Below are 27,646 nucleotides of genomic sequence, written 5' to 3'. Positions count from 1 at the left end.
CTCACAGCACATCTAATACAAGTCAATGGAGTTGGACAAAACTACGATAAAACCCGTTGGAAAGCATCTTTTGCAGCGATTTTTGTGTGAGCATATCAGTGAACACCCCTGACCACTCGGTGAGTTTCACGTCTTTGTAAACGAAAGTTTAAAGGATTAGTCCATTTTCTTAAAAGAAAAATCCAGATAATTTACTCACCACCATGTCATCCAAAATGTTGATGTCTTTCTTTGTTCAGTCCAGAAGAAATTATGTTTTTTGAGGAAAACATTGCAGGATTTTTCTCATTTTAATGGATTTTAATAGAGCCCAACATTTAATACTTAACTCAACACTTAACAGTTTTTTTCAATGGAGTTTCAAAGGTCTATAAACGATCCCAAACGAGGCATAAGGGTCTTATCTAGCGAAACGATAAAAATAAAAATAAAAAATATGTACTTTTAAACCACAACTTTTCGTGTAGGTCCGGTCCAGCGCGACCTAACGTAAATGCGTAGTGACGTAGGGAGGTCACATGTTACATATATAAAACGCACATTTGCGGACCATTTTAAACAATAAACTGCCACAAAGACATTAATTAGTATCAGTTGATATACAACAACGTAGGAAAGGTCCTCTTTCAAGACGCTTGTAAACACTGGGGCGGAGTTTCGCGTTCGTCCTCTGTGACCTCTTGACGTCATGACGTATTGCGTGGGGTCAGCTGGCGCATCACGACCGGATCTACATGACAAGAAGTTGTGGTTTAAAAGTGTATATTTGTTATTTTTATTGTCAAAAATGACAATCGTTTTGCTAGATAAGACTCTTATGCCTCGTTTGGGATCGTTAAGAGTCCTTTGAAACTCCGTTGAAAAAAAACTGTTAAGTGTTGAGTTAAGTGTAAAGTGTTGGGTTCCATTAAAGTCCATTAAAATGAGAAAAATCCTGCAATGTTTTCCTCAAAAAACATAATTTCTTCTCGACTGAACAAAGAAAGACATCAACATTTTGGATGACATGGTGGTGAGTAAATTATCTGGATTTTTCTTTTAAGAAAATGGACTAATCCTTTAATGCATTTTAGGAAGGATTGTTCCTGTGCACCTATACAGCCATTATAGAGGTGGGAGGTGATACAAGAAACACCCGAAAATTCTCGGGCCAGCATCATATGTCGAAATTTCAGTCAAAACCGTTCAATTTCATCATAAACAATCTGAAAACAGGGCTTTAAGTGTAAAATACCAAACGTGTCCTTTAAGGTTAGGTCAACAATTGGAACCTTTTTAAATTATAAAGTGTTACCAATACAAGACAGAATCACTGATTTATTTACTGAAGTAATGTTTTTGTGGACTTGAACAATAACCTTTGTCTTGAGAGCAGTGCACTTTTTTCTCACTGACAGACTCCATTATCATCTGATAGCAGGGAACTCTCTGATCTGTCTGTCATTGTCTCTAGTAGTGATGCTGGGCCTGTTGATGCTCTGCTGGGCTCAGCTGAGAACCTTTTAGCAGCTCTCTTGGGTTTCTTGGTGCAAGGTGTCAAAATCAGGATAAAATTAACCCTGGGGCAAACTTTGTAAAGAATCGATACAAGCTGATATCTTTGTGTCTGTTAGTTTTGTGTTAAAATTTAATGAGCTGCCTACCTAGATAACGTTTTAGGGGAGACTTCTTATGCATGAACTAGCTTATCCACATTGTCTCCTACAGTTAGATACTAGTAAAATAGAAATCATTTTATTTGATACAAAAAACTTGAACAAAGTGCAGTGTTAATTGCAAGATTTGTTAACTTGTAACCAAATTCTTTGTAAACAGGTTTTCCCATTTCATTTCAGATACCTGGAGGGAAATCTTCTCACATCTGTGCCCAAAGAGTTGGCCAATCTGAAACAACTATCACTGCTGTATGTATTTCTCCTCGTTGGATTTACATGAATTCCTTTGACAGATAATTTTGTCCAATGTGACTTAAAGTGTAGATTTAATGTATATTTTTTATGTGTGTACCCTTGCTATCAAACTCCTGTTGCTATTGGCATCATACTCTACACACTCTTTTGTCGAGAATGTTTACAATCGCACCTGTGACCAATACAAATCTCAAGTGTAGTAAAACTGTGATGGCCATCACAGACATTGTGCTCGAGGTGTGTTATCTAATACAGTATGCTGTGTGTTTATGTTTTCCCTGCAGAGACCTGAGTAACAACAGCATCGATGTTCTTGCCCCTCTCACCTTCAACAACATGACTCAACTCGCTACCCTGTAAGTTAAACTTACAACCCAACAGTCATACAGTTTAACATCAGCAGATATACTTTATATACTCTAAAAGTAGCTGGGTTATTTTTAACCCATAATGGGTAAATATTGGACAGAACATGTGCTGGGTTAAAAAGACCCGATGTTGGAACCATGGGATATAATAACCCAGCATTGGGTAAATTTTAACCCAGCGGTGTCTTCTCCCCAATACTTACCCAACATGGCTTAAAAATAACCCATCCATTTTTAGAGTTTAAGTATGTGAACATGATAATATTTAAGGAGACGACATTTTCTGCAAACTCTTCTTACATTTTAGCGTTCTGTGTCTTTGTTTCTCTGCAGCATCTTGAGTTATAATCAGATTCGCTGTGTCCCGGTCCATGCGTTTGATGGCTTGCGTTCCCTCCGCCTCCTGTAAGACCCTTTTGTTTTTACCTGGTGAACCCTTAGTACACATCAATCTTATACACACATACAATATGCAATGTGTACTGTATACAATTCCCCATGCAGCCCTGCACCACTGAGATCCATGTAACCTGCATTATATACTTTACAAGAAGTTTACTTATTAGTACTGTTCGGGGAGAAAAAACGGTTTCTAGCTGTCACTGGGGCTGTCCCTGAGGGGCAACCTTCCGATCTCTCTGATAAACTCAATGCAGAAGTGATTTAAACGGCAATTCATCGACTGGCTCCAAAAGGGAGTCAATTCCCATACACCTCCATGTTAAAATGGCCAACTTTACAGTAGAAAATAATATGTTTACAGCCTGGTTCAATTTTTTTTGGTCCGTTTAAATAATATTAAAGGTGCAGTGTGTACATTTTAGCGGCATCTAGTGGTGAGGTTGCGAATTGCAACCAATGGCTCAGTCCACTGCTCACCTCTTGCTTTTGAAACACATAGAGAAGCTACGGTAGCCGCCACCGGAAAAACATGTCATTGTTGGAGACAACTTAATAAAAAAGTTTGTCTGTTAAGGGCTTCTGTAGAAACATGGCTGCACAAAATGGCGGCTTCCATGTAAGGGGACCCTTTGTGTATGTAGATAAAACGTCTCATTCTAAGGCAATAAACACATAACGGTTCATTATGAAAGGTCTTTATACACCCCCTGATAATTTAGTTTTGTATAGTATTTTGCATTTCTGTCAAGAGATCCTTCTAAAAATTACACACTGCGCCTTTAAGCCTTAAAGCATAATTAAGGGCGTGGCCACTTGAGTGAGGGGTGAACTGCCACTGCTGTCACTAGAGTCGAGCTAGGTGGCCGTGGTTTCAGCAACCAGCCACCTTAGCTCCACCCACGTTCCGCCTTTTTACTCATTTTTGGATATCCGCAAATGAAGCGCGGTGACACGCAGCCAAGATGGCGACAGCAGGCATCGCCTACTTTAGGCTTCAAAAACGAGCCTATGGGTGACGTCACAGACAATACGTCCATCTTTTTTTTACAGTCTATGGCAGTACCCTTTAAAGAGATCCTACTGTAATATGTACCATTTATTTACAGAAGTGTATACATTTGGTACCAATATGCACATCTAAGGGGCTAATATGAAGTCCCCCTATATGTAAAGGTATTCTTTTAGAAAGGGCACTGTCCCAGTGACACCTAAGGAGACCATTCTTGAGCCGTCTGTAAACAAAGGGTGAAATAATCAAATCCAACTACACTGGTCAACATTTGAAGTCGTTTAAAACCTTTCATAAAAGTTCACCCGTTCATGTTTTAGGACTTTGATGAACTTATTTGATTCACTTCAAATGTATATTTACTATGTAAAAAATTAAACAATTGGTGATTTAAAATTAACATTTTACATTTTCTAAAAAATAATAAGTGTAAAAAAATATAAATTTTATTATTGGCTAAAATGGTGATTTGGATATTTGTTTAAAACTGAAACTTCTATGTTTGAAAGGTATTTATTTGTTTTATAAAAACCAGACATGGTTGAAGAAAACACCCTTAAAGTCTTTCTGCACCAAGCTTTACTTTCTATCAACACCCTGTGTGCACAGTATGCTAAAAAGATGAAAGGGCACCCCCTTATTCGGGGGTCAGGTCTGCCAGCCAGTCATCATTGTCACTTTTTAATTTCCCAAAATGCCCCAGGGTTGTCGCTTACGGTCCCCTTTGGGGGCCATAGCTGTCAGATCGCCGGCTCAGATTGCAACAAGAGTTTATATATACAGGTTGAGCTCCCGGTAATAGGACAGGCGAAATGATTAAACAGAACTGACACGACATACAATTAAATCTCAATGCAAAACAGCAACAGCAGTTTTCCATAATCTATGCTACATGAAGTGAATGACTGACCCTTATGTTTTATACTCTCTCTTCCTCGCGCACTCTTTCATCATTTATATCGAGGAAAACAATGAATCTATTCCCAGCGCTCCATGCTTTTTTCAACTTCTTTTCTTTGTCTTCTTTTCAGAACCCTCCACGGAAATGACCTTTCAACTATTCCCGAAGGAGCCTTCAACCACTTGACATCTCTATCTCATCTGTAAGTATGTGTGTGCCGGTGTGGTCTCACTGCCGCTATTAATGGTGGGCTCCTAGTCTCAGCCTAAGAGACCAACTCGGGTCTTTAGACTTTATAAGTTTTACCTCATTACCGGGTGCAACCTGGAGAGAGTGCAGCTTAGCTATAGAGCGGCCTTTGAGACCGAGCCCCACAGGAAATCTTTGTAAATTTTATTACAGCTAAAAGGCATCTATTATGGAGCCTTATGGCCATGTTTAGTTTTTTCTCTCCGGCTGTAGCTCCCGTTGCCGGTTTGGAGTGGGGTTACTGTAGCTCCTTGTTTCTTTATTGAAAAGAACTGTCAGAAAAATCCCCATTGAGGGATAAGGGCCCCGTGTTTTGTTAGGCCCAAAATTAAAGGAAATGCAATCGGTATGTCTGTAGTGACTAAAGAGGTTGGCTTTGTGTCGTAAAGAATTTGTGTGACTAAAATGCATCTCCGGTCATGCAGGGCTCTGGGTGCAAACCCCCTGTACTGTGATTGTGAGCTACGCTGGTTGTCTCAGTGGGTGAAGGCTGGGTATAAAGAGCCTGGCATCGCCCGTTGCACCGGACCACCCGACATGGCGGACCGACTGCTGCTCACAACCCCCCTCAGCCGCTTTCTGTGCAAAGGTGAGTCTTACTAAATCGTCTTTTCTCTAGAAAGGACTAGAGTCATTGGATGTTTTGTTTCTGATCATAACAGTATAGGGACTTGATATTTTGCCTTAAGACCAAATTAGGCCTTATAAGTCGTCTTCATCTTATTTCCTACAGAAAATTTAGTTTTACCCAAAAAATGTGGATACAAATTATGGACATTTAGATTTATGCATTTGGCAGCCGCTTTTGCTTTCTTTTATCAATATGTGTGTTCCTGGGATTGAACCTGTGACTTTTGTGTTCCTAACCAGCTCAGCTACAGTAGCATCGAATGAAATGTCTTACATCTTAATTCCCTTTAATTTCCACTCATTCCCGTTTCTATATCTCTTGCACTCTCTTATATTTAACTTTCTCTGTTCTGTTTTTTTAGGTCCAGCAGATTTGAATCTGATGTCCAAGTGCGCCCCCTGTCTGGCAGTCCCCTGTCAAAACAACGGCACTTGTGTTAGCGATGTCACCGGCTCTTACCACTGCACCTGCCCGTTTGGCTACAAGGTGAATATGCGCTTTCCCAGATGCATTCTGGGATGGCAGCTGTTTGGCGTCCTTTTACACACACCCAGAGAATATTCCTCTGGGTTTTGCACATTATTACGTGCAGGAAAGGCCTGTCATCCATCTTCCTGAGCTAACTCACTATAACTGAGGTTTCATGAGTATTTGTGTGGAGCCTGCACGCGTGCATATGTATGTGTGCGCTATGGGTCCGCAGCGTGCAATCATTAGCCTTTTGTTTGGTTATGGGATTCCTGTCAGTGTTGTTCTGCTGAAGAACAGATAAGAGCTTAACCCTTCGCCCTCTACGAGACAAAAACCAATGGTCTGTCTTTTTAATTAAAATCTCGACTTTCAAGGTCACTTGTAGGTGTGCATGTTTGTGTGTCTGTCTTTCGAGTAAGTAAAGATTAATTAGAATGTTCTGAAGTGTACTGAATTAAATCAAACACTGGGAGGGCGTGCAAGAGAGAGAGAGAGAAAGAGAGAGAGAGCGTTTTATGTCTATTGCCCTACATTTGCATTCATGCATTTGGCAAAGCGACTTACAGTGCATTCAAGCTATACATTTTTCATCAGTATGTGTGTGTTGCCTGGAAATCAAATCCAAAACTTTTGCGTCGCTAATGCAATGCTCTACCAAATGAGCTACAAAGAGAGAGACAGCAGAGGCATTTTTTGATGAGACCGCAGGAAACAGAAATATCAATGGCTTTTGTTTTAAATTGAAATGGAGAGTGTTAGTCACAGAGGAACAACCGCTAAGTGTAAAAGGATCTGCTCTTCATACATCATCTATAAACCACAATGTTATTCTAAACCCGGCTCTGGGCATTGATATAGCTCAGCATAACAAACTAGATTATACCATTTTCGAAGAACATATGAGTGATGCTTGCCTATGTGAGTCACCATCATTACAATGCTAGGGTTGCGGTCAGTGACCAGGACGTTGATACGTTGTCGCTAGCATCCAAATGAGCATTTCCTTACACAGTTGCAAGGGTGTTTTTATGTAGTTAATAGGGCATTGCGAAGGATATGTAAATGTCACTCGATATGATATTATGATCTTTGTGTAAGCCTAACACATCTCTCCTCAATAGGCTGCATGATTTGAGGTATTATTCAGGCTTGTGGCACAAACGGTGTGTAAGAAAGTCTAATATATATTGGAGTTAGTGGTGTAGAAAAAGTCTTTAAGTATGAGCAATGATCCCTAGGATAGATGCCTTAATAACGTTGGTGCGAATTAAAATGAGGCTGTGAGGAATCGACATACAGCTTCTTTAATGGGTTAAATTGTTATAGATCTCAAGAAAACATTGGTTGTGAAAATTAGATGTGACTTAGGGCTTTAATACAGTACAAACTATCCCTTTAACTTAAATTAAACATGGCATCTACCCTGAATAAGGTCATACATTTTTAGTTTTGCCGTAGCAAGCTTTTGATAGCCAGAGTTTAAAAGGTAAATTGATATTAACATTTAAGTTGACATTTTGCTCAGAATTCATTATGGTTTGTTGCAAATTGCTTTTATTCCTTTCACCTTTTAACCCAGCTTATTCATGTCTGTCTTTTCTCAGGGTCGTAATTGTGAGATCCCCATTAACGCTTGCATTAGCCAGCCATGTAGTAATGGAGCCACATGCCACCTCACACCTGGACAAGAGGGGCACTACAGGTAATCCAATTATTTCGGGTCCATGGCTTAGTGGGTTGGTATTAATGCTGAACCCTGGTGCTCATGCTGTGCAGTGAGTTTGCGTCTGGCTCGCATCATTTCACGTCTCACCCACAAATCAAAAAAATGTTTTGAATTTGATTTTGAGTATGGACATGCAAAATCTGGACAAAATCAGCGAATTAAAAATATTCAGAGCTTGTATTAATCACAGACTTTTGAAATAAGCAAGAAACAGGCGGACTGTTGTAATGGGACAATAAACATTCCCTGTGTCTTATAAATCACTCGGCAGCTTTGGTAATGTCACATTAAGCCTCTATACAATTTTTGTCGGCCAGCAGTAATGGCACATGAGCTTGAGTAACTCCCAATGACATTACACAACCGGCAAATGAGCCAAGAGATTTGACCGGGCTGAATAAATATGTTGAATGTGTGTTATTGTTGTGAGTTTTGTCTTGGGGTGAACTAGAAGTTTATGGCTCAACCGGCAGGCAATGGGCAGGGTAGATGGGTAAAACCGGGTGTGGGTTCAACAACAGGATGAGATATGTGTTACTGCTCTTACTCAATGTCTTACCATGGAAATTTTTGCAAACATATGTCACTGAGCTTCCAAACTAAAAAGGCCACTATGAGGCGGTTCAGGGTCATTCTCACGAAACCACTGAAATATGACAGCAAATATAACACAAAAAATTATCATAACACCTTGCACAAACAATCATTTTAACATGGTAATAAATTATTTTTGTATTTGATTGCTTTATCTTCTGACAATCTCATTATACCGTAACACATCCCACTATATCTAACATATCTTTATGTTGTAATTTACGGAGCCCCTAAGGGGACATGGAGCAAAAATTAAGTAAAGTTTAGTTTCATGTGCTCACGCGAAACTTTCATGTGCAGAATTTTTTTTTAATTTTAGTTTCGATAGTTTCACGTGCGCGCGCGATAGTTTCACGCAAGCACGCGATAGTTTCGCACGCGAAACTAAACTTTAAAAAAAATTCTGCACATGAAGGTTTTGCGTGAGCACATGAAAGTTGCACGTGAGAACATGAAACTAAACTTTAGATTTTTTTAAAACCTTAAGGGCTCGGTAGTAATTTAAACAATTCTGTAAAAGAAAAAATTCTGAAAACAATAATTGGATGTTCTACTAGATATTCTCAAATGACAAAAAAAAAATTATTTACAGAATATTTATGCATAATAAAAATGAAGAAATAGTGGAAGAAAGAAGTGTTTATGACTTTTGTTCTCCTCCATTGTAACATTTTTAAAGGACTGTTTACACGTACACACATATATTTACATTAAGTTGATTTTGTTTGAAGAAAAACATCTGGCAGTACATTAGGTTAACTGATTACTTTTTATTTTTCTAGTGAAAAGATTCATGTCCTCGTCACACTGTGTACACGACTTTTTGATTCTCATTACCGATACAGGTAGTTTTCGACACTTTAAAAAATGTTACTTTTTTTAAATTAAAATACAGTTCATTAATGTCTCATTACGTATGATTCATTAAAACTTATGCATCATAGCTTCTCTTTATTTTAGCAAAACATGCTGGTGTTGCATTTAGCATTTTTCTCTCCGTTTGTCAAAAATTACAGCCGTTAAGTCGTTAATTAAGTTGTTCGGTAATATCACTGTCCTGATGGCAGACCTGATGACAAACAATCTCTCTATATTTGGGTGTCAAACAACAGAATTAAGGGGCCGCTTACACAACAACATTTTCAACAATAAACAGGAAAGTTTTTATGCGGTTTGGCTGTTCATTTACATAACAACTTTGTTTTGAGATCCTGAAAATGCAAAAATCTTCAAGATTAAGCATTTTTTTTAAACAACGCCAAATTTTTGATGACAGTGATGCGCATGTGTTAATTTAGGGCTACAGGACTGTGTTTTTGTTGCTTAAGTTTATTAACGCTCCAGCAAAGTTTACAAAATTTGTCCGCCTTATAGTCACTTGTAGTAATAAACCTCATCATTCATCTAAAATAGACTGCTCCATGCTTTCTCCATCTTGTTTGTGTGTATTTATGTATGCATGCGTGTTTCTTTACAAAGTAACATCGCCATCTACTGGCCTGACATAATACAGCATTCTACATGGATCTTTTTGTCATGGTTGTCGTGTTTTTGTGAAATTTTTGGTTGTTTAACCATAGCCTAAATCACTCGAACCATGTGCAGTGTGTTTTTCTTTTGTTCTAACATTTAAGTATTGATCTTTGTCTTGCTGCAGCTGTGTGTGTCCTCCTGGGTTCGAGGGGCAGCAGTGTGAGGTGAATCCAGATGATTGTGAAGACAACGACTGTGAGAATAACTCCACCTGTGTGGATGGAATCAACAACTACACCTGCATCTGCCCGCCTAACTACAGAGGTACAAACGCTTTCTGTTTCAAGTAACAGCAGCCATACTGTTGCAAACTCTCTAACCCCATTTCAGGATCTTTCGGACTATTTTCGTAGTCATATTACCCTTTTTGTCTTACTCAGTTGTGCCGCAATGAGGCCACTGCGTTGCTTGGCTGTTCCAGCTGCATTTATATCCTTTTGCCACAACTGAGGGAGCTAAGCAAACATTAGGAAACCAAAATAATATACATCTTATGACTGGTAGTGGGCAGTTTTACTAAACAAACTAGCCTTTGACATAAGTCCTGACGCAGGGGATTTAGATGTCCGCTGTTGTTAAATATGCCTGTTCGATTCTACTTCAGAAACGCCAAGTGCCGCCCAGTGGCACCACCACTCTTATTCTCCGTTTCTCCTCCTCACTTCTTCTTCCTCAACAGAGAGAGTGTACAGCTGCTCTTAGCAGGCCCTGTCATTATAACTGGGTGCCTCCTTGCCATCTTCCTTGGAGCGAGTACAGTTCTGTAGTGTGTTTATGTGTGTGCGTGTCTGTATATGCCTTTGAGCCCACATCTTTAACCATGGACCAGAGAGACAGCTGTGTGTGCCCTACAAGCTTAAAGAAGTTTTAAACTTTTTTTAAACTTGAATTTTAAAGCCAACCCAGAGAAACATTGTATTGCACAATATGTCATAAAGGGCTTTCAATTACTGTTTTAGTAAAGCTGTAAAGCTATTAAAATATTGTTGTGCTCCAAACATAGCAGACTGCTAATCGTTGTTTTACAGACTAACCCTGCATCCGAAATAGCATACTATCACAGTATGTATTGAATTAGATGAAGTACTCATCGACCGTTAAAATAGTACACTGGAAAAAAAATGATTCATTCAATTTACTACATTTTTTTAAGGTAAGTGGTCACAATCAATTTATTTTAGCTACATTTAAACAAAACAATTTGAAAAACAAAACAAAAAACTTTTGTTTAAATGTAGCTTAAATAAATTTATTGCAACCACTTACCTTAAAAATTGAGTAAATTAAAGAATCATTTTTTTCAGTGTACTTTCTATATAAATATGGGAAATGTCAATGAAATTCGGACGTACCACATGACATACACTGAAAAAATGTTTCATTCGATTTATACAGTTTTTTAAGGTAAGTGGTTGCAATCAATTTATTTAAGCTACATTTAAACAACAACAAAAAATAGAAAAATAAAATATAATAAAAAACTTTTGTTTAAATGTAGCTTAAATAAATTGATTGAGTTCGTCATCATAACAACAATTAAGCCATTAATTCAGATGATGTTAAACAAGCGCAATTTAAACCACAACCCATACGGCAAACATATATATTTTTTAATATATTTTTAAATATGCAAGAAATTGCCAAATATTTGCTAAAATATATTTTGGAATATGTTTAGAAAAATATATTTTTCTCTGATATATTTTTCTCTGATATATTTTTCGGCCATTTATTGTAAATTTTATTGAAATATATTTTCAAAGTAAATAAATTGTAAACCATTAGAAATATATTTAGCCCTCCATATATTTCAATCCAAGGAAATATATTCACATCGTATTGGAAGAAAAACTTTGTTTACCGGTATGTTACGAACCTGTAAACATAACAGTTTTAAAAAAGTTAAAATTAAATATATTTTCATCTTCAAAAATATACTTTATAAAATAAATTTGTATTTAGCATATATTTGAAATAGATTCAGGCAAAAAAAATTGCCATATGGAATGTAAAATTTGTGTATTTGCTTCCCCTCGAAATACATTTTAATATATATTGATATATAAAGGTTAAAACTAAATATATTTTCAAATGTAAAAAATATATTCAGTTGAGCATTATTTTCTACACAATGTATTAAGCATATATTTAAAATATATTTTTGGCCAGGAAAATTTTTTTTTTTTTTGCCATCTGGGAAGGGCAACTGTTTTCCATATGTATTTACAATTGAATAGAGCCGCATCACCGACATTTGTTAATATGGCGACGCCTCTCCTTCATCTTTGTAGGGTGACTTCTCTTACAGGATACTTTATGAAAGTAGGCAATTTCGGATGAAGTGTAAATGTTAGGAACAACGCGGACAAACCAGATAGGTGAATCAGCTATCTAAATTAGACACCCAACTGCACCAATACCCTTGGGAACACAAATATTCAGTTGTTGCAAGAAAGGGCCAAGAGAGGAAATGATTCTGGCATTAGAGTTCTTGAACCCAGTCTCAAGGGCCGGAGCAGAGAGAGGGTACATCTGTTTCATAGCTGTTGTTGTGCCATGCATCTAGCAACACCCCAACAAGTGTGCACAGAGGCCTTGGACCGAAAGTGTTCTGCTCAATGAGTTTGGGTTAACGGGCGATGGGATTTTTATGGGGGTTGGGGGGGGCAGATGAAGTGTATTCGGACCCTGTATGACCCTTTGCAGGCAGGCCGGATGTCCTCCTACAGCAGGTGGACAGGAACAGGGATCCTATTGAAGGTTCTGGTTTGCAGTGATTTAGTGCCTTTACGTGGATCCCACTGACTTGACCGTTCTAGAAGGGCTTTGCCATGACACAAAGAGATCTGTTTCAGTTGAAGCTGGTGGAGAAAAAGCCCCACACATTTTAAACACTGGCAGATGGTGAATGATGCGAAAAATCCTGTAGATCTCAAGGGCGGTCGTGACACACATGCTGTTTGTTTAATCAAAGAGTTCCTTTAGCTACGCAACTGTGAGCTTCGCCCTCGTACAGTCGAGGGTCTGAGTGTTTCAGCATGTGATAAACATCTGACCGCTGGAAGAGGGCAACTGTTTAACAGTGTGCGTTCCTTTCTCTTTTTGTGCGTCTCAGGCGATCTTTGTGAGGAGGTGGTTGACCCCTGCCTTCCTGGGTTTGACCTCTGCCAACACGACTCCAAGTGTGTTACTCTCAGTAAAGGCTACAGGTGAGTGTGGGAGCTCAGCTGGGAATGGGATAAACCTTTAGAGCCCTTTAAAAAACATCACAAGAAAGACAAGCATGACCTCCATGATACCAGAGGAGGGTCAGGTTACATACAGTCAAAGCTTTGACAGTAACAGTACCAGTAATTACCTTCTGTTAGACATTTAAAGCATCTAAACTGTATTGAGAGTGAGTTTTCATTTCTTCATTCTGGTGTTTTTGTCAGGTGTGAATGTTTGCCAGGTTATGTTGGCCAGCAATGTGAGCAGGATTACAACGACTGCATGGAAAACAAATGCCAGCATGGGGCGGAGTGTGTTGATGCTATCAATGGTTATACATGTGTCTGTAAAGAGGGATTCAGGTAAGAATTACCTTGGTGTCTAATGATTGGTATTTTTATAAAACCTTTTGAGGATGACTTCAAAAAGAGGGTTTCCACATTATCAAATTTCTCCCCTCAAAATAAAGCTACTAAGCCACATGTGCACACACACAGATATTTATCTTTATTTACCTCTGTCTTACACAGAGAGAAGAATATATGCTTGCTCAAATGGATACTTTTTTAGATAACCTGAATACCTGGTACAAACATATCTACACGCAGTAATCTTCTAAGCCACAGTTGGTGTTTGTTATATGGCAATGTACCATTAAATCTGAGATGCACAGCGGATGAATTTCAATATGGCTGATTATAACAATGTGAGTGAGTTCCTCAACCCACCACAGCTACTAATAAAGGCATAATCAAGCATACTAGATTGATAGATGGATGGATGGATGGATGGATGGATGGATGGATGGATGGATGGATGGACGGACTGTACAAATTAATAGTGTGTGTCCCTCAACCCACCACAGTTACTTATAATAGAACTGATGGTTTCATGATCCCACCATTAATTAGGCATACTAGATTGATAGATAGACGGATGGATGGATAAATTGATAGATGAATAGATAGATACTGTAGATAGATGAATGGATGGATTGATGGATGGACAGACTGGACAGATTGATAGTGTAAGTCCCTCAACCCACCACAGCCACTAATAAAAGACCTGATAGTGTCATGATCCCACCATTAATCAGGGATACTAGATAGATAGACGAATAGATAGATGGATGGATGGATGGATGGATGGATGGATGGATGGATGGATGCATGGATGGATGGATGGATGGATGGATTGGTGTGTGCCCCTCAACCCACCACAGCTACTAATAAAGGACCTAATGGTGTCATGATCCCACCATTAATCAGGCATACTAGATCGATAGATGAATGGATGGATGGATGGATGGATGGATGGATGGATAGATGGATGGATGGATGGACAGACTGGACAGATTGATAGTGTGTGTCCCTCAACCCACCACAGCCACTTATTAAGGCATAATCAGGCATACTAGATGGATGGATGGATGGATGGATGGATGGATTGATGGATGGATTGATGGATTGATGGATGGATTGATAGATGGATTGATAGATGAATAGATATATAGATGGATGGATGGATGGATGGACAGACTGGACAGATTGATAGTGTGTGTCCCTCAACCCACCACAGCTACTAATAAAGGCATAATCAGGCATACTAGATGGATGGATGGATGGATGGATGGATGGATGGATAGATGGTTGGATGGATGGATGGATGGATGAGATAGATTAGATAGATTGGATAAATGGATGGGTAGATAAATAGATGATAGATAGATGAATAGATGGATGATAGATGGATGGATAGATGATATATGGATGGATGGATGGATGGTGAGTGAGTGACTTTATCTTATTTATCTTGTTTAACCCCCTCTTACAGTGGCCTGTTCTGTGAGCACCCACCACCAATGATATTACTTCAGAAGACGAGTCCATGTGACCATTCAGACTGCCAAAACGGAGCCCAGTGTCTGGTTATCGAGGGGGAGCCTGTATGCCGCTGTCTGCCTGGCTTCTTTGGAAACAAGTGCCAAAAAATGATAACAGTGCACTTCCTCGGCAAAGATGCTTACGTGGAACTCCCCACCGCCAGGATCCGACCACCCATGCATATATCCCTCCAGGTACGCTTCTAAATACTTCCTGTAACTGTTAACAATGGATCCCAGATCAGTTTCTTTAGACTGACTGATATAGTATTACCATATCACAAACTAGAGACAGACCTCAGCCAAATTCACATTCTCTGCAGTCATGAAAAGCAATCTGCCCCTCCTAGCATCTGTTGGGGGGATTTTTCATCCGCAGTGCTGGTTTAAGCCAGCTCCGGTCTCATTGACATTATGAGAATGTCACCTCTTGTCCACTGGCATGAATTATGCCTCTCCCGAGGACATATATTATGGTAATCGAGGTCGAGCCGGGCTGTTATCCGTCGCAATCGGCTGGTCTGCGTCACAGCTAGATCTGATAAAAATGAGCCCATCTTCCCACTGTCAGGAGGGCGCACTAATGTTAATTAAAGTCAGAGAAATTAAAAAGAGCTCCGTAGCTGTGCAATGAGTATCTTTAAGTATCTGGTGTCATTGTGGGACATTGCTGTTTATAGGCAAATGTGTCTACAGGCACTTGGACGGATAGTCACATTCAAGCATGTTCATGCATTCCTTTGTTGCAAAAAATGCCGACTTAAAATATAAATATGTAGTGATGCACCAATATATCACTCTACAAAACAGCCGATGATCAGGGCAGATTATATCCTAAAAAAGGCATGTTGAGCTCATCTTGTGTGATTATTTTGAGTTGGGTGACAATGACATCAGAATTGCAGTTTGCACGCTCTCCACTTTTAGGAATCCACAACAATGATTTGAAACAAGGAGTAAAAAGCAAAACTAACGGTATCTATCCTATCAGATATCGGTATTGGCACAGAAATGTAATATGTTCATCCAAACATTTTACATTGTTTTGTCACTTAGTCGCTTCAGTGTTAACAAGCTTTCAAAAGCAGGACACAAAGCACACGCTAAGGGAATAGTAAATATAGAAAGCAATCAAATTTGCTTTCTTTTTTATTTCCAGAGTTAACAGTAAAAGTGTGCTAAACATCATGCTCAAAACTGTGCTAATGACTTAACCCTCCTGTGAAACATCCACCGACAGAAACCAAATATACATTAACTGCTCGTATGCCTCCAGGCTATGAAAGTAAGCAGTCCACTTTATCTCAACTGATGTGTAGAGGTGCTTCCACACCCCATAACCCATCAACTGCTCCTTTTTCCTTCTCGTCATCCCATCATAGTGCTTTTCTATAAATGTGAGCTGTTTTCTGTCATATGTCTGCTTACAGACGTTCCATTTGATACCCTTGACTAAACCGAGAGTTAATGGCCAGGCCTGCGGCCTTTCTCTCACTCAGTGTGCGTGTCGTGCTGTGTATATGGGAGTACTTATCGTGCACTGTTTGTTTTGTAGCCCCTCCATCTTCCAACTTCTCTCGACGTTCTCCTTAACTGTTCTTTTTTTTTTTTTATTCTAATCATCTCTCCTTATATGTTTTTATAGGTAGCTACCGAGAAGGACAATGGTGTTTTGTTGTATAAAGAGGATCATGACCCACTTGCCCTGGAGCTGTACCAGGGACACATCCGGTTGATCTACGACATCGCAAAGTATCCTCCTACTACCGTGTACAGGTGAGGATACAGCACATACAAGCGCACAGCATTTTAACGGGACAATGTGTAGTTTTTTAAGTATTTTATTAGTCAAAATCAATGTCTTTATTCATAAATATGTCCTCATTGGTATCAAATTACCTTTGCCGACTTTTGCTGACTTTTTTGTAAGCTTTGAATTTCTTATCTTTACTTACATTGAACGGGTTAGCCAAGGAGGCTTCCATGTCGTTCTGCCATACTGATAAACTATAATAGCAGAGAGGGACAAAAAGCACTAGCCTACCGAACCGCGTTTTCATTCAGAACACGTGAACCAGCTGAAACGGACAAGGACATCAGTTAGTACATGACGACTACCGTAGTTGCAACATGCATTTGGAAAGCGAGGCGCTAGAGAGCACTATTTGTTTGAATGCAAAATACAATTTCACCACTAGATGGGGGAAAATCCTACTTACACAGATGTGCTCCTATTGCACAGGGTGACATAAGCCGTTTTTGCCAAGAGCTTACGAAAAATGCATCCGGGATTTTCTGGAATCTGTGCGTGCATTCACACACATACCGTAAAGATCCCGTAAAGACATATGACGTATTTTGTTTGCTAATTATCCATCTATCCGGCGTGCATTTTAGTTTATGACAAAATCATAAGGAGTGCATAAGGCACTGTTCTGTCATGTTGGTGTATGATCTTAGATTCAGTGCGGATAGTGACAAGCTCCCTGTTTTCGACAGTAGATCAACGTGAATGTTTATGTGCATTTAAATCCCTTAGTCAAAGAGCTGAACCATAACTTCTGGTTGTGATGACACATGCGTTCTCACTATGGCACGCCCCTTACCGCATTGTTTCTGCGTCTTTTTCACACAGAATGCTTTACGTGTATGTTAGAGCAATGTTACTAGGTCCTCTTTACAGGAGCTATCCCAGAGCATTTACGGGACACGTTTGCATTCACACAAAAGCCTCTCTGCCAATTTTACAGACATTTTCTGGGACCAAAGTGCTGTGTGACTGAGGTTATATTGGCAAGGCAATCTCATAATGCATTGCGTGTGGCACGTTTTTATGGCTGTTAAAGTGTCTTTTGTAAGCATATAAACATGTTCATGCTCTGTTACCATAGGTTGCTACTGAACATATTGTACTTATTGTGACATCCCATTTAAGTTCGGATGCTTTGAAGGCAGCTGCCTATAAAGTAGGCAAAGAGGCAGCACACTAGGTTTTGGAACAGAGCCACAGACAAACAATCGCACCTCTGTTCTCCACAGTGAGCACATCTATACAGCAATTTTGGCTGCACCAAAATATACACAGAAACCACACTTATTTCAAAACGTTATTTTAAAATGTTCCATAAAAATAAGTGCATTTTCAAAGAAGACCCCCTACTCTTACCCAGAATAGGTCAGGGTGAAAAAGGGCGTGTTAGCGGGTAAGTTTGCTCCTGGTTCTCTGTCAGGTTAAATCCCTGTAAGCTCATGACACATCATAAAACCATACAGGAGCCGCGGGTTTACATGCTCAAATCTGCCTCGGGCGGGATTCTCACCCGGTTCCCATGCGAACACTTCTGCGGTGTGGCCGCCATGATTTCTATGTCTCATTGAAGCCCCCATAAACACAGAGCTCTTAGCCCTTTCAGCAGACAACAGACTTGTTGAGTCTAGAGCAGATGGTGCCTGACTCCGGCCTGGTGGGTCACTGCGGATGTCATTAAGCTAGCATGGGCTGCTCTGTAATGGGTTTCAAGAGCTCAGATTCAGGCTTTTAAAGCCAGTCTACACACAAAACTAATGATAACCTACAGTTTCAAAGGATTTCCAGATAGAGATCTCCATCTATACATACATATTTGGTAAGAAAGGGGGTGTGTGGGGTGCAGGGTCGCTGACTGCATCTTTTCAGCCATGTGATTGGCAGTTGTATTTGCAGGCAGTGGAGGTAAACAGCGGCGAGCTGGGTGCTCGGGTCTTGCCTGCCTGCTTGATGATTTTATATTGATCCAGCACCTCTCGTTCCCGTAGCAAAGGGCCACTTTTCCCGGCTGCCTGCAGCGAGGGACGAATCGATTTCTTTGAGGGAGTCTCAGCATGGAAAATAACAATTCAAGCAGGGTACTTGTCTTGGAAGACTGCGGATGCAGTATCTAGAATCAAGTCTATGCATAGATTGATGACTCTGATTTCCTTATACTTTTTTAAGTACGGAGTATTCCCACAAAGCTGATCCACAGTCCAGATTTGCACTTCCTTAAGTACTATGAGCACCAAAGCACAATTCATGCTCAACCACAACTTCAGAGTTGTTCCACAATGCAGAGTTACTCCAACTTAAGCAAAGATGCATCATGGCATCCCCAGTTTGGCTTTGATCCATGCATATCTTCTAGTTATCTTGAGACCTTGTGTTTAGGAGCTTGAGGTCCTCGCTTATTCATTTAGCTGATTTTGGCTGTGGCACTGCACAACACAGGAGAACTTGCTTCTAAGGTCTTCATGTCATAGTTAACGCTAACAATGTGGAACCAGAGCTGACAGAGCCTCTCTGGATCCTGCTGCTCAGTTTGTAACCCAACCCACGCCGCAAAGCTTGGACGTGGGTACGGCGTCTGGGCAGCTCCCTTGCTTGGGTTTTCCCACCATGGAAGTTTCGAGGCTGTGGTTGGAGCATTCCTGAGCCGAGTCTGGTTCAGTGGCTCTCTGCGGGTGCTAGACTTCAAATGTGGAACTGGGTCATTAAAAGGCTCTGTGGGGCAAAGATCAGAGAGAAAACTTGTAAGATTCCCACACCATCTACAGGTCGCCCTCAGATCTACTTACATCTCGTCCCTGTTGATTCTCAGCAAGAGAAGGGATCTCTAACAGGGAAAACAAGGAAATGCGATGGAGGAAATGGAAGCGGTGATGAAGGACGGCGTGATAAGAGAGGAGAAACACTTGAGAGAAAGGGAAGGAGGACCATTGGTGTGAAATGAGACAGATCAGACCCCGGAGAGACGGAGAGTGGCTAAGATCCGACGAAGAGTGAAGGACTCTTATCTTTGCAATGCGATCCTGTCTCCGCGGAAGGTGCGGGTATGGTAAGAGGGAAATATTCACTGGGGAGGAGGGCAGAGGAGGCTCTTAACTAGCAGTAATGCCTCATTACCATGAGATGAATGCCTGGGCCCATGCAGCGTGTTAATGCGTTGCCCTTTACTAAATGTCACGCTAATCTGAGTATTAGTTTAAGCGGTGATGTGGGCAATTCCTCAGCAGAAACAGTGGTTTGTGGAAACATCACAGGAAATTGAACGGGAACTTCAGAATTGCTGTCCCCCCTCATCCGTCCCACGGCTCGGCATCCTGCACCACGCCTAACCACAGCCTTCCAAAAGCGGCTAATGTTTGGCATGTTAACTGGGTTTTAACGCTGTGCAGCAGTAGGGTGAAGAAGGAGGGGGCAGGATTTGTTTTTAGGGTCTGTTTTTGTTCCCTCAACCTAGGTTAGCACTCAGTTACAGTGCGCATGAAGCTAATGGAGTAAAAATAGAAGATTTAGTTTAATGCAGACCAGGTGGATATTTTAGGATATGACTCGGGTGATGCTGTAGTGCTAGAGCTTAAAGCTAAACTGTTTTATTTGCAGTGTTGATGCACTTCCTGTTAAAACAAGAAGTTGAGGCGGGACATGATAATGGGCTCGTGCAGCCTTATAAAAAGCTATTTGTCTGTAATATATAACATCATTTTTGTAGTTACTTGATATAGACAGTTTTAACAACATAAACAAACTGATTTGTGCCCCAAACTTTCGGTAGACTTCCGCAAAGAATCACTGTGTTTCCATCACCCTTCAAATTGCGCAAATTGAAAATGCGCCCAATGGAAACATGCCGATTTCGCATAAACTCTCATATATCGCAAAAAGTTTATATGCTCGGGTTAGGTGGCTTTTCAGGCACTTCGTACAAGGAATATATCGCAAAACTGCAATGGGTACAATTTACAGGTCACCTGATGTGCGTAAAAGTCACATGATCATTCTTTAAATATGGCGCGGTATGTATGATTGGACATCATTCTGCACTTCATCATCTCATTTGTTTCCAGGAATTGAGGGAAACTAAACACTATTGGTTATTTAAAAAGTAAAGGTAACCACTTGATACATCCCACACATCAAATAAAACAAAACTAAAATTCAATGAAATTTATAGGCACTTCAGTGAGTCTTTAAACCTAACACCCATATGGAAAAAAGGTATATTTTTAAATATATATATAAAAAAAAATGGCCAACAAATATATCTGTGATTTCAGCAAATATATTTTTGGCCATTTTTATTAAAATATATTTAAAAATATACCTTTTTTGCCATATAGGTGTTAGCTTTAAAAACCCATTTTTGTTTATTTTGAAATATATTTTTTAAAAATACATTTTAAAGCATTCAAAATATATTTTGCTCTTCATATATGCCGCACTGGACATATAAGAAAAACTTTGTTTATGTTACGAACCTGTAAACATAACAATTCAAGGTTAAAATGAAATATATTTTCAGCTTAAAACATATATAAAATTAACTTGTATTTAGCATAAAATATATTTTGGCAAAGAATACATTTACATGTGGGATGTATAATTAGAAATGTATTTGTTTGCCCTTGAAATACATTTTGAAATACTGTACTGATATAAAAAATTTAAAACTTAATATATTTCTAAATTCAAAAATATACTCAGTTGAACATTACTTTCCACAAAATGTATTTAGCATATATTTTAAATATATTTTTGGCCAGAGAAATTGATTTTTTTGCCATATGGGCAGACATGAAATCAAGCCACAAAACTTTACAAAAATCAGTTTTTAAAGCAGATATTTCTCCTGGTCATTGTGTTTTAAGCTCCACTGTGATTGCAATAATGACAGCAGAAATCAAATCTGAGATTTAATGTTTTTAACCCCTTCCTGTGAGATATACTACAGAATTAGCACAAATCAATATCCTCATCTCAAGTGTAATACTACTTCCCTTTGCCACCTACAGAGGATTCAATGTTAGCTGTTACTTTGAGTACTTCTGTGACTTATTAGAGCTATTTGGCCATACTCCATGATATCTCAGATGCTAAATAACCTTGTAACTAACGTCCCAAACAGGCATAATTGACTTTACAGCAGCGTCCCGTAACATTTTCCATTCAATATCAGTTAGTCAGTGTAAGCAAATGATAGTGCCGCATAATTAAATGTGGAAAACTTAATATGTCTACAGGTTTGCTGATCTAGATATCTTTCCAACATGAAGGAACCGGTAATAGTTCCTAACTTTGTTTTTCCTCGAGCAAAACCGCATTATATACGACACATACGCAGAGTAGTTTATTTTCAGCTGACAGGAAATTGACTTCCCCTCGTACGAAAGAGGTGACATGAGGTTGTTGAAATCGTCCACGGTTTTCTGTTTGTTTTTATTGAGCTCCATAATGGGGCGCTTGAAGCTAATATGCAGGTTAGGCGTACATCAAAAACACTCCACCTTCTCACCCCCCCATTCTAAAAATATTACAGCCTCGGGATATTTTCTGTCCGTCAAATCATGAACTTAAGGCCGATTGCAAACGTTAAGGAGAAACTGATCTCTGCTGCCCCTTAGTGGACCTGAGCCTGCACTGCACTCAGTCAAGCTTATTTTCGTCAATTTCAATGATCTTTGCTCTTCCTGTGGTAAGATTTATATTCTGATTAAGTCTGTTTTCATTCACATACAGTAATAGAGTTTTCCTCTTTCTTCCATTATGTTTCCGCCACATTCTCTGCAAAATAAACCGTTTCCTTTTCAGCCAGCATGCGGGCCCTCAGACTGACTTAATGAGAGACGGCTGTCAAAACTAGAGACAGTGGATGAAAATGTCATTATATGATAATAAAGCCGGTCGTCCATGGTGGTGATGTAGACATTTCGGGTGGTTTGGGGGGTCTAGCCAGCAGCACACTGTAGTGTTTGTTGCAAAAGCTTGTTTTGAAAGAGGAATTGAATTATGGGCCTGTAATGCAAACCACACATGTGCCTGTGTTGGGTCTTTGTTCAGTCAGGACCTCAGTGAACCATACACCCCCCCCCCCCCCTCCATATCAGGAGACACTGATTTCTCTCCGCACCGCCATCGGTATTCCAGCAATGGAAAATACAGAAGCAAGCCAGCACAAAGCATAAATTAGTTTGTTTTAATGTTTGTCTGTTTGTTATGCTTGGATATGCAGTTTTTACATTTACATTTATGCATTTGGTCGAAGAACGCTAAATCCAAAGCGACTTGCAGTGCATTACAAGATATGCATTTTTATTAGTACTGTGTGTGTTTTCCCTGGGTTTGAACAGCCTGATAACTATTTTATAATTGCGAATGTATTTTTAAAATACATTTCAAAGTGTTTCGTCTCTGATTCTGGTCTCTTTTCATGAAAATACAAAGGGATTACTTGATCTGTTTTTCAGATTTGTTTTTCTCTTGTATTTTTTCTACTCCATAAGCCAGAAAAAGAGGAAAACCTTGTTTTGTGCTGAGGCTGAGATTAAGATATACCCTTCTTACCACAATATCATTTCTCTCACCCCCCTCTCGGTTTCTATTGGTTTCGGTCATTCGTTGCCAAACCACTGTCTCTAGCTGTCTGTAACAACTTGTGTTCAATCCAGCAATAACTACTACAATACAAAACGGGAGTTTCAACAGCCTGACCCCGACTGCTTTCACATGATCTGGAGGTTGTTCGGAGGATACCGATAAGTTCGTAACCCTTAAGACTGCAGGCTCACCTTTAAACAAAGCGCAATCCCGAAAGAAAGCAAAACTGGGGCCAAACGACATAATCCATCGCATGAAACTAGAAAATAGGCAAAAAAGCAGCAGTAGTGCATGAGATGTTTCACGAAGAGCGTGAACAAACGGCATTCTTCGATGGTTTAAAAATGAGCGTGTGAAACAGAATCGCTCTCAGGAGTTCATGCGGTCACGGTGCCAAACTCAGCAGGATGTGATTCGAGCGTACGAAGTCAAAGAAAGACCGAAATCATAGCCAACGCAAGCTCTCCTTTTCCCACAACAAAAGATTTAGCCATATCAGTGCCAAACTCAACTGAAAATACACCTGACCGGGGCTAATGTAGAAACCATGTCATTATTAAATGTTGGGAAGATATTTTGTAAGGCCTATTTCTGTCTTTTTGTTTAGGTTTAAAGCATAAAGTTCATTTATCACAGTGGTCACAATCAGTTAAAACAGTCATTAACCAACTATACTGCCCTTTTAGACTCAAGGTTCTCATTGGAAACTTTACCAAATGTCAATTTGGACCCCATCTTCCAATATTTTTCTTGTCACAGTCTCCTAGCTCATATTACTGTCAGTGCCTAATGGTTAAGTGATTAAATCTGCTATCCAGAAGTGTTTATACCAACTACAGTAGCAATGTTTTGAGAAACCCTTCATTGATGATCACTGTGGCATTGTGCTTTGTGAGTCTTGCAGGGTTCCCACAGGTCCTTGAAATCCTTGAAAGTTTTTGAATTTGGGGGGGATGCAATGCCCTGGAAAGTTTTTGAAAATATACATACATAGATACAGGTCATTGAAAGTGCTTGAATTTATTTTATGCAAGAAGTTTTCTTAAAAAAAAAAATCAATTTTATTCCATGTGTAGTGTAGGATAATATCATAAAATTCTAGACTTTTAAGCACACATGCTAAACTGTTCGCTTTAAATGCTTATATCTTCTGTATGCGAATGTTGATTCATACCAAAATGCTTTTTTGCATAGTTGTGTTTGACACATGAAATCGTCTTGGGTTCAAATGTAACTGTTGTTTCCTGAGAAGGGAACGAGACGCTGCGTCTCCCTTGCCATACTTCCTGCGTCCCTGTAATGCCATCTTTGACAATATTTCAGATAGCGATATACTTCCTGGCTGGTCACCCTGTCTTTTTTATAAAAAATTCACCATTGGTTGAATTTGATAAACACATTAAGACGCACTTACTCCTGGAGGCGTAAGAATGTATCTTAAAAGGTAACACTATGTAACCTTGCTCTCACATGAAATGTGTCCCACATTTAGCCCTTGAATTTGAGGGTATTGGACCTGGAAAGTCCTTGAAAGGGTCCTTGAATGTGAAGTTAACTAAGGTGTGGGAACTGTAGTTGACCCTGTATTGTCCCTTTTTTGTTTTGTCTCAGTGTGGAGTCAGTAAATGACGGACTATTTCACATGGTGGAGGTGCTGATACAGAATCAGACCCTGAGTTTAGTGGTGGACAAGGGGGCACCGAAAAGTCTTGGCAAACTGCCCCGTCCTCCTTCTGTGGACCAAAGCACACAACTCTATATAGGGGGTAAGAAAGATTTTACTTTTGTATCGACGAAACAATTTGTATTTTAGTATAATTGGTTTTACTTCATCTTTATCTTGTATATGTGCCTACTGTTTGTTATTCAGGTGTGCCCTCTATAATTGGCACAGCGGGTTTGCGACCAGGTCCAGATCGACCGTTCCAGTCCTTCAACGGTTGCATTCATAATGTACGGCTCAACGGAGAACTGCAAGATTTAGGTAGTGGACTTGCAGGGGTAGAGGGCATCTTACCGGGCTGTCACTCCTGCAGTGTTTGTGCCCACGGGACCTGCAGACAGAGAGGAGAAGTGGGCATCACGTGCGAGTGTCCCGCGGGCCAGAGCGGCCCGCTGTGTGAACAAATAAACTCCCAGAGCCCCTGCCAGAATAGCAGGTACATAAATATTTAACACTATGTTTTTGAATAATTAACAAAAGCTCTTATACCTGTACATTTAGTGGGAAGTAATGCTTGCTCTTTCTACGCAGGTGTGTGCATGGTGTGTGTGTACCAAAGGGCTCCTCATACAGTTGTTCATGTGGAGAAGGATACTCGGGTCAATACTGCGAACGGCGAGATGAGCCTGCTGCCTGCAGGGGGCAGCACTGTGTGCACGGAGAGTGCAGATTAACAGAGAACGGAGATCCAGGGTGCCAATGCCAGCCTGGATATACAGGGCCAACCTGTGAAACGGGTACGATTTTTGTGCATCTTTAAAAGCTACATTGACTTAATAATCTGCTTGGTTTTATTGAGTACAATCTTTCAAAAGGTTTTATTTTTCTGCTGCGTGGCAAATTTTTATAATAAATAAATAAAAGATATAAATAAATAGTTGACTATAATAAATCTTCCAAATGTTGGTGCTTTCTCTGATGATCTGTTCTCTGTGCCCTCCTCCACACAGAGCTCACGTGCCAAGGAGAGATGGTTCGCGAGTTCCTCAAGCGTCACATGGGTCATAAAAGCTGCACCTCCACAAGTAAATTCCAACGGGTGGAGTGTCCTCAGGCCTGTCACTCAGGCCTCTGCTGCGCCCCGACCAAGAGCAGGAGGCGGAAGGTCAACTTCAAGTGCTCGGATGGATCTACCATACATGAAGAAATAGAGACCACCATGGAGTGCGGCTGCACAAAGTGTCCATTGTAATAAACCCCCCCCACCCACCTCATCCCAAACTATGAGAAGATGGAGCGGAAAAGAAAATATATTGTAAAATAAAGGAAACACAAATAGAACTTATTTTTATTAAGTAATGTTTTTTAAAGAAGAGACTGTTTTTATGATATGTGTGTCATATGAAAAATAATTTTGTATCATCGAACAAAAAAGATTAACATTCCTGAAAATATATGAATGATATAAATATGTATAAATCTATATAAATGTACAACCTAACCTATGAATTAATTCGCTCTGTGTATTGCATGTCTATTGTGAAGTGTGGAAGGACATTTTGATGGAGGAGCTGGTGGGCGTCAAGGCTGAAATTTGCCCTTAGACTCTTAAACACAGGAAGTGGTGAGCCAACTTCCTGTGCTCTGTTGGCAACAAATGAACTGCTTCCTAATGGACCTCAGATAGCTCACCTGCAGAATTCAGGGATTTGACCCGAGCTGAGCTTCCACTGGGATGGGCTGTCATTTTTGTGCTCTATGGATCATTTTGGGTGTTTTATGTTGTTGTTCATTGCTTTTGCACGTCAGAGAGAGGAGACTTCAGAGGAATCTTTTGCATGACTGCATGGAAAGTTAAATGTGAACTTATAACATGCTGTGGCCAGGCAGTAAAGCTATTGTAGTGACTATGATAGTTCATCTGATCTCTACCTGTTTTACCTTGTACAGTTTTGAAATTGTTACAGCATTTGCAGGTGATACAGGTGATTGCTTCTGTGGTGCAAAGCACTTCATATTGACGTAGTATTCCGTCATAACCGTCCTTTACTAAAATATTACATGCAAATATATTACACCCATAACTACTGTATTGTTTCATATATATATACCCATTTTTGTTGATGTGTTGCTTCTGTTTTTCATGTCCTTTTTTTATGTAACACTTAACAAATGTCTTAGTTAAAGAGAGAGAGAGAGAAATAGAGGTCTATTGGTTTTCCAAAGGAAAAGTAAAGCAGTGTTAATAAATATTCAGCCTCGTTCTCTCACCTACTTTCACCACATACTGATAAATAAGGTCCAAGCTTTTTGTAGGAATCCCCAGCGTACAATGTTATTGATCTTGTGCAGAAGCTTTTTGTTAGTACCTCTAATTAAAAGACTGATGGTTATGATACAATGTGTTTTGTAATAATGTTTTGTTAAATATGAATTAGAGAATTCTGATTAACTTACAGTGAATGTTGAATTAAACTTGTAATAAAATACAGGATTGGATTTTATTTTTATTTTCAAGTGTGACTTTTCAATTTGTACAAGGTTATATGAGAATACAGAAAAGTTATAAGCATTAAATAGCATCTACTGTATGTTGTAATAATGTCCAAAGGTTTCAGAGTTTATGATCATTGTTTTGTTTGTAAGATGGTTAAACACAATAATTCAGCCTATGAATTGAGAAATATTAGATATTTTCGATTAAATAG

The 27,646-nt window shown here is 39.6% G+C and overlaps 1 protein-coding gene across 1 annotated transcript in view; it reads left to right on the top strand.

Moving 5' to 3' along the window:
- The window catches only part of slit3 (slit homolog 3 (Drosophila)), a 180,327-nt gene extending 152,885 nt beyond the window's left edge, over window positions 1–27,442 (top strand). Inside the window, exons 21-36 of the mRNA XM_065266536.2 lie at window positions 1,836–1,904; window positions 2,195–2,266; window positions 2,612–2,683; window positions 4,721–4,792; window positions 5,265–5,428; window positions 5,832–5,956; window positions 7,546–7,643; window positions 9,919–10,058; window positions 12,910–13,003; window positions 13,229–13,366; window positions 14,838–15,081; window positions 16,532–16,662; window positions 24,887–25,041; window positions 25,146–25,434; window positions 25,530–25,735; window positions 25,949–27,442. Of these exons, the coding sequence (XP_065122608.1) occupies window positions 1,836–1,904; window positions 2,195–2,266; window positions 2,612–2,683; window positions 4,721–4,792; window positions 5,265–5,428; window positions 5,832–5,956; window positions 7,546–7,643; window positions 9,919–10,058; window positions 12,910–13,003; window positions 13,229–13,366; window positions 14,838–15,081; window positions 16,532–16,662; window positions 24,887–25,041; window positions 25,146–25,434; window positions 25,530–25,735; window positions 25,949–26,190 (2,311 nt within the window). The 3' untranslated portion in view covers window positions 26,191–27,442. The remainder of the gene's footprint in view (window positions 1–1,835; window positions 1,905–2,194; window positions 2,267–2,611; window positions 2,684–4,720; window positions 4,793–5,264; window positions 5,429–5,831; window positions 5,957–7,545; window positions 7,644–9,918; window positions 10,059–12,909; window positions 13,004–13,228; window positions 13,367–14,837; window positions 15,082–16,531; window positions 16,663–24,886; window positions 25,042–25,145; window positions 25,435–25,529; window positions 25,736–25,948) is intronic.
- Window positions 27,443–27,646: the final 204 nt, after the last annotated feature.

This window comes from Paramisgurnus dabryanus, chromosome 16 (genome assembly GCF_030506205.2).
Source record: "Paramisgurnus dabryanus chromosome 16, PD_genome_1.1, whole genome shotgun sequence".
In the NCBI taxonomy this organism is placed as follows: Eukaryota; Metazoa; Chordata; class Actinopteri; order Cypriniformes; family Cobitidae; genus Paramisgurnus; species Paramisgurnus dabryanus.
The sequence above is the reverse complement of the archived record's forward strand: the minus strand, read 5'-3'. Positions and strand labels throughout refer to the sequence as shown.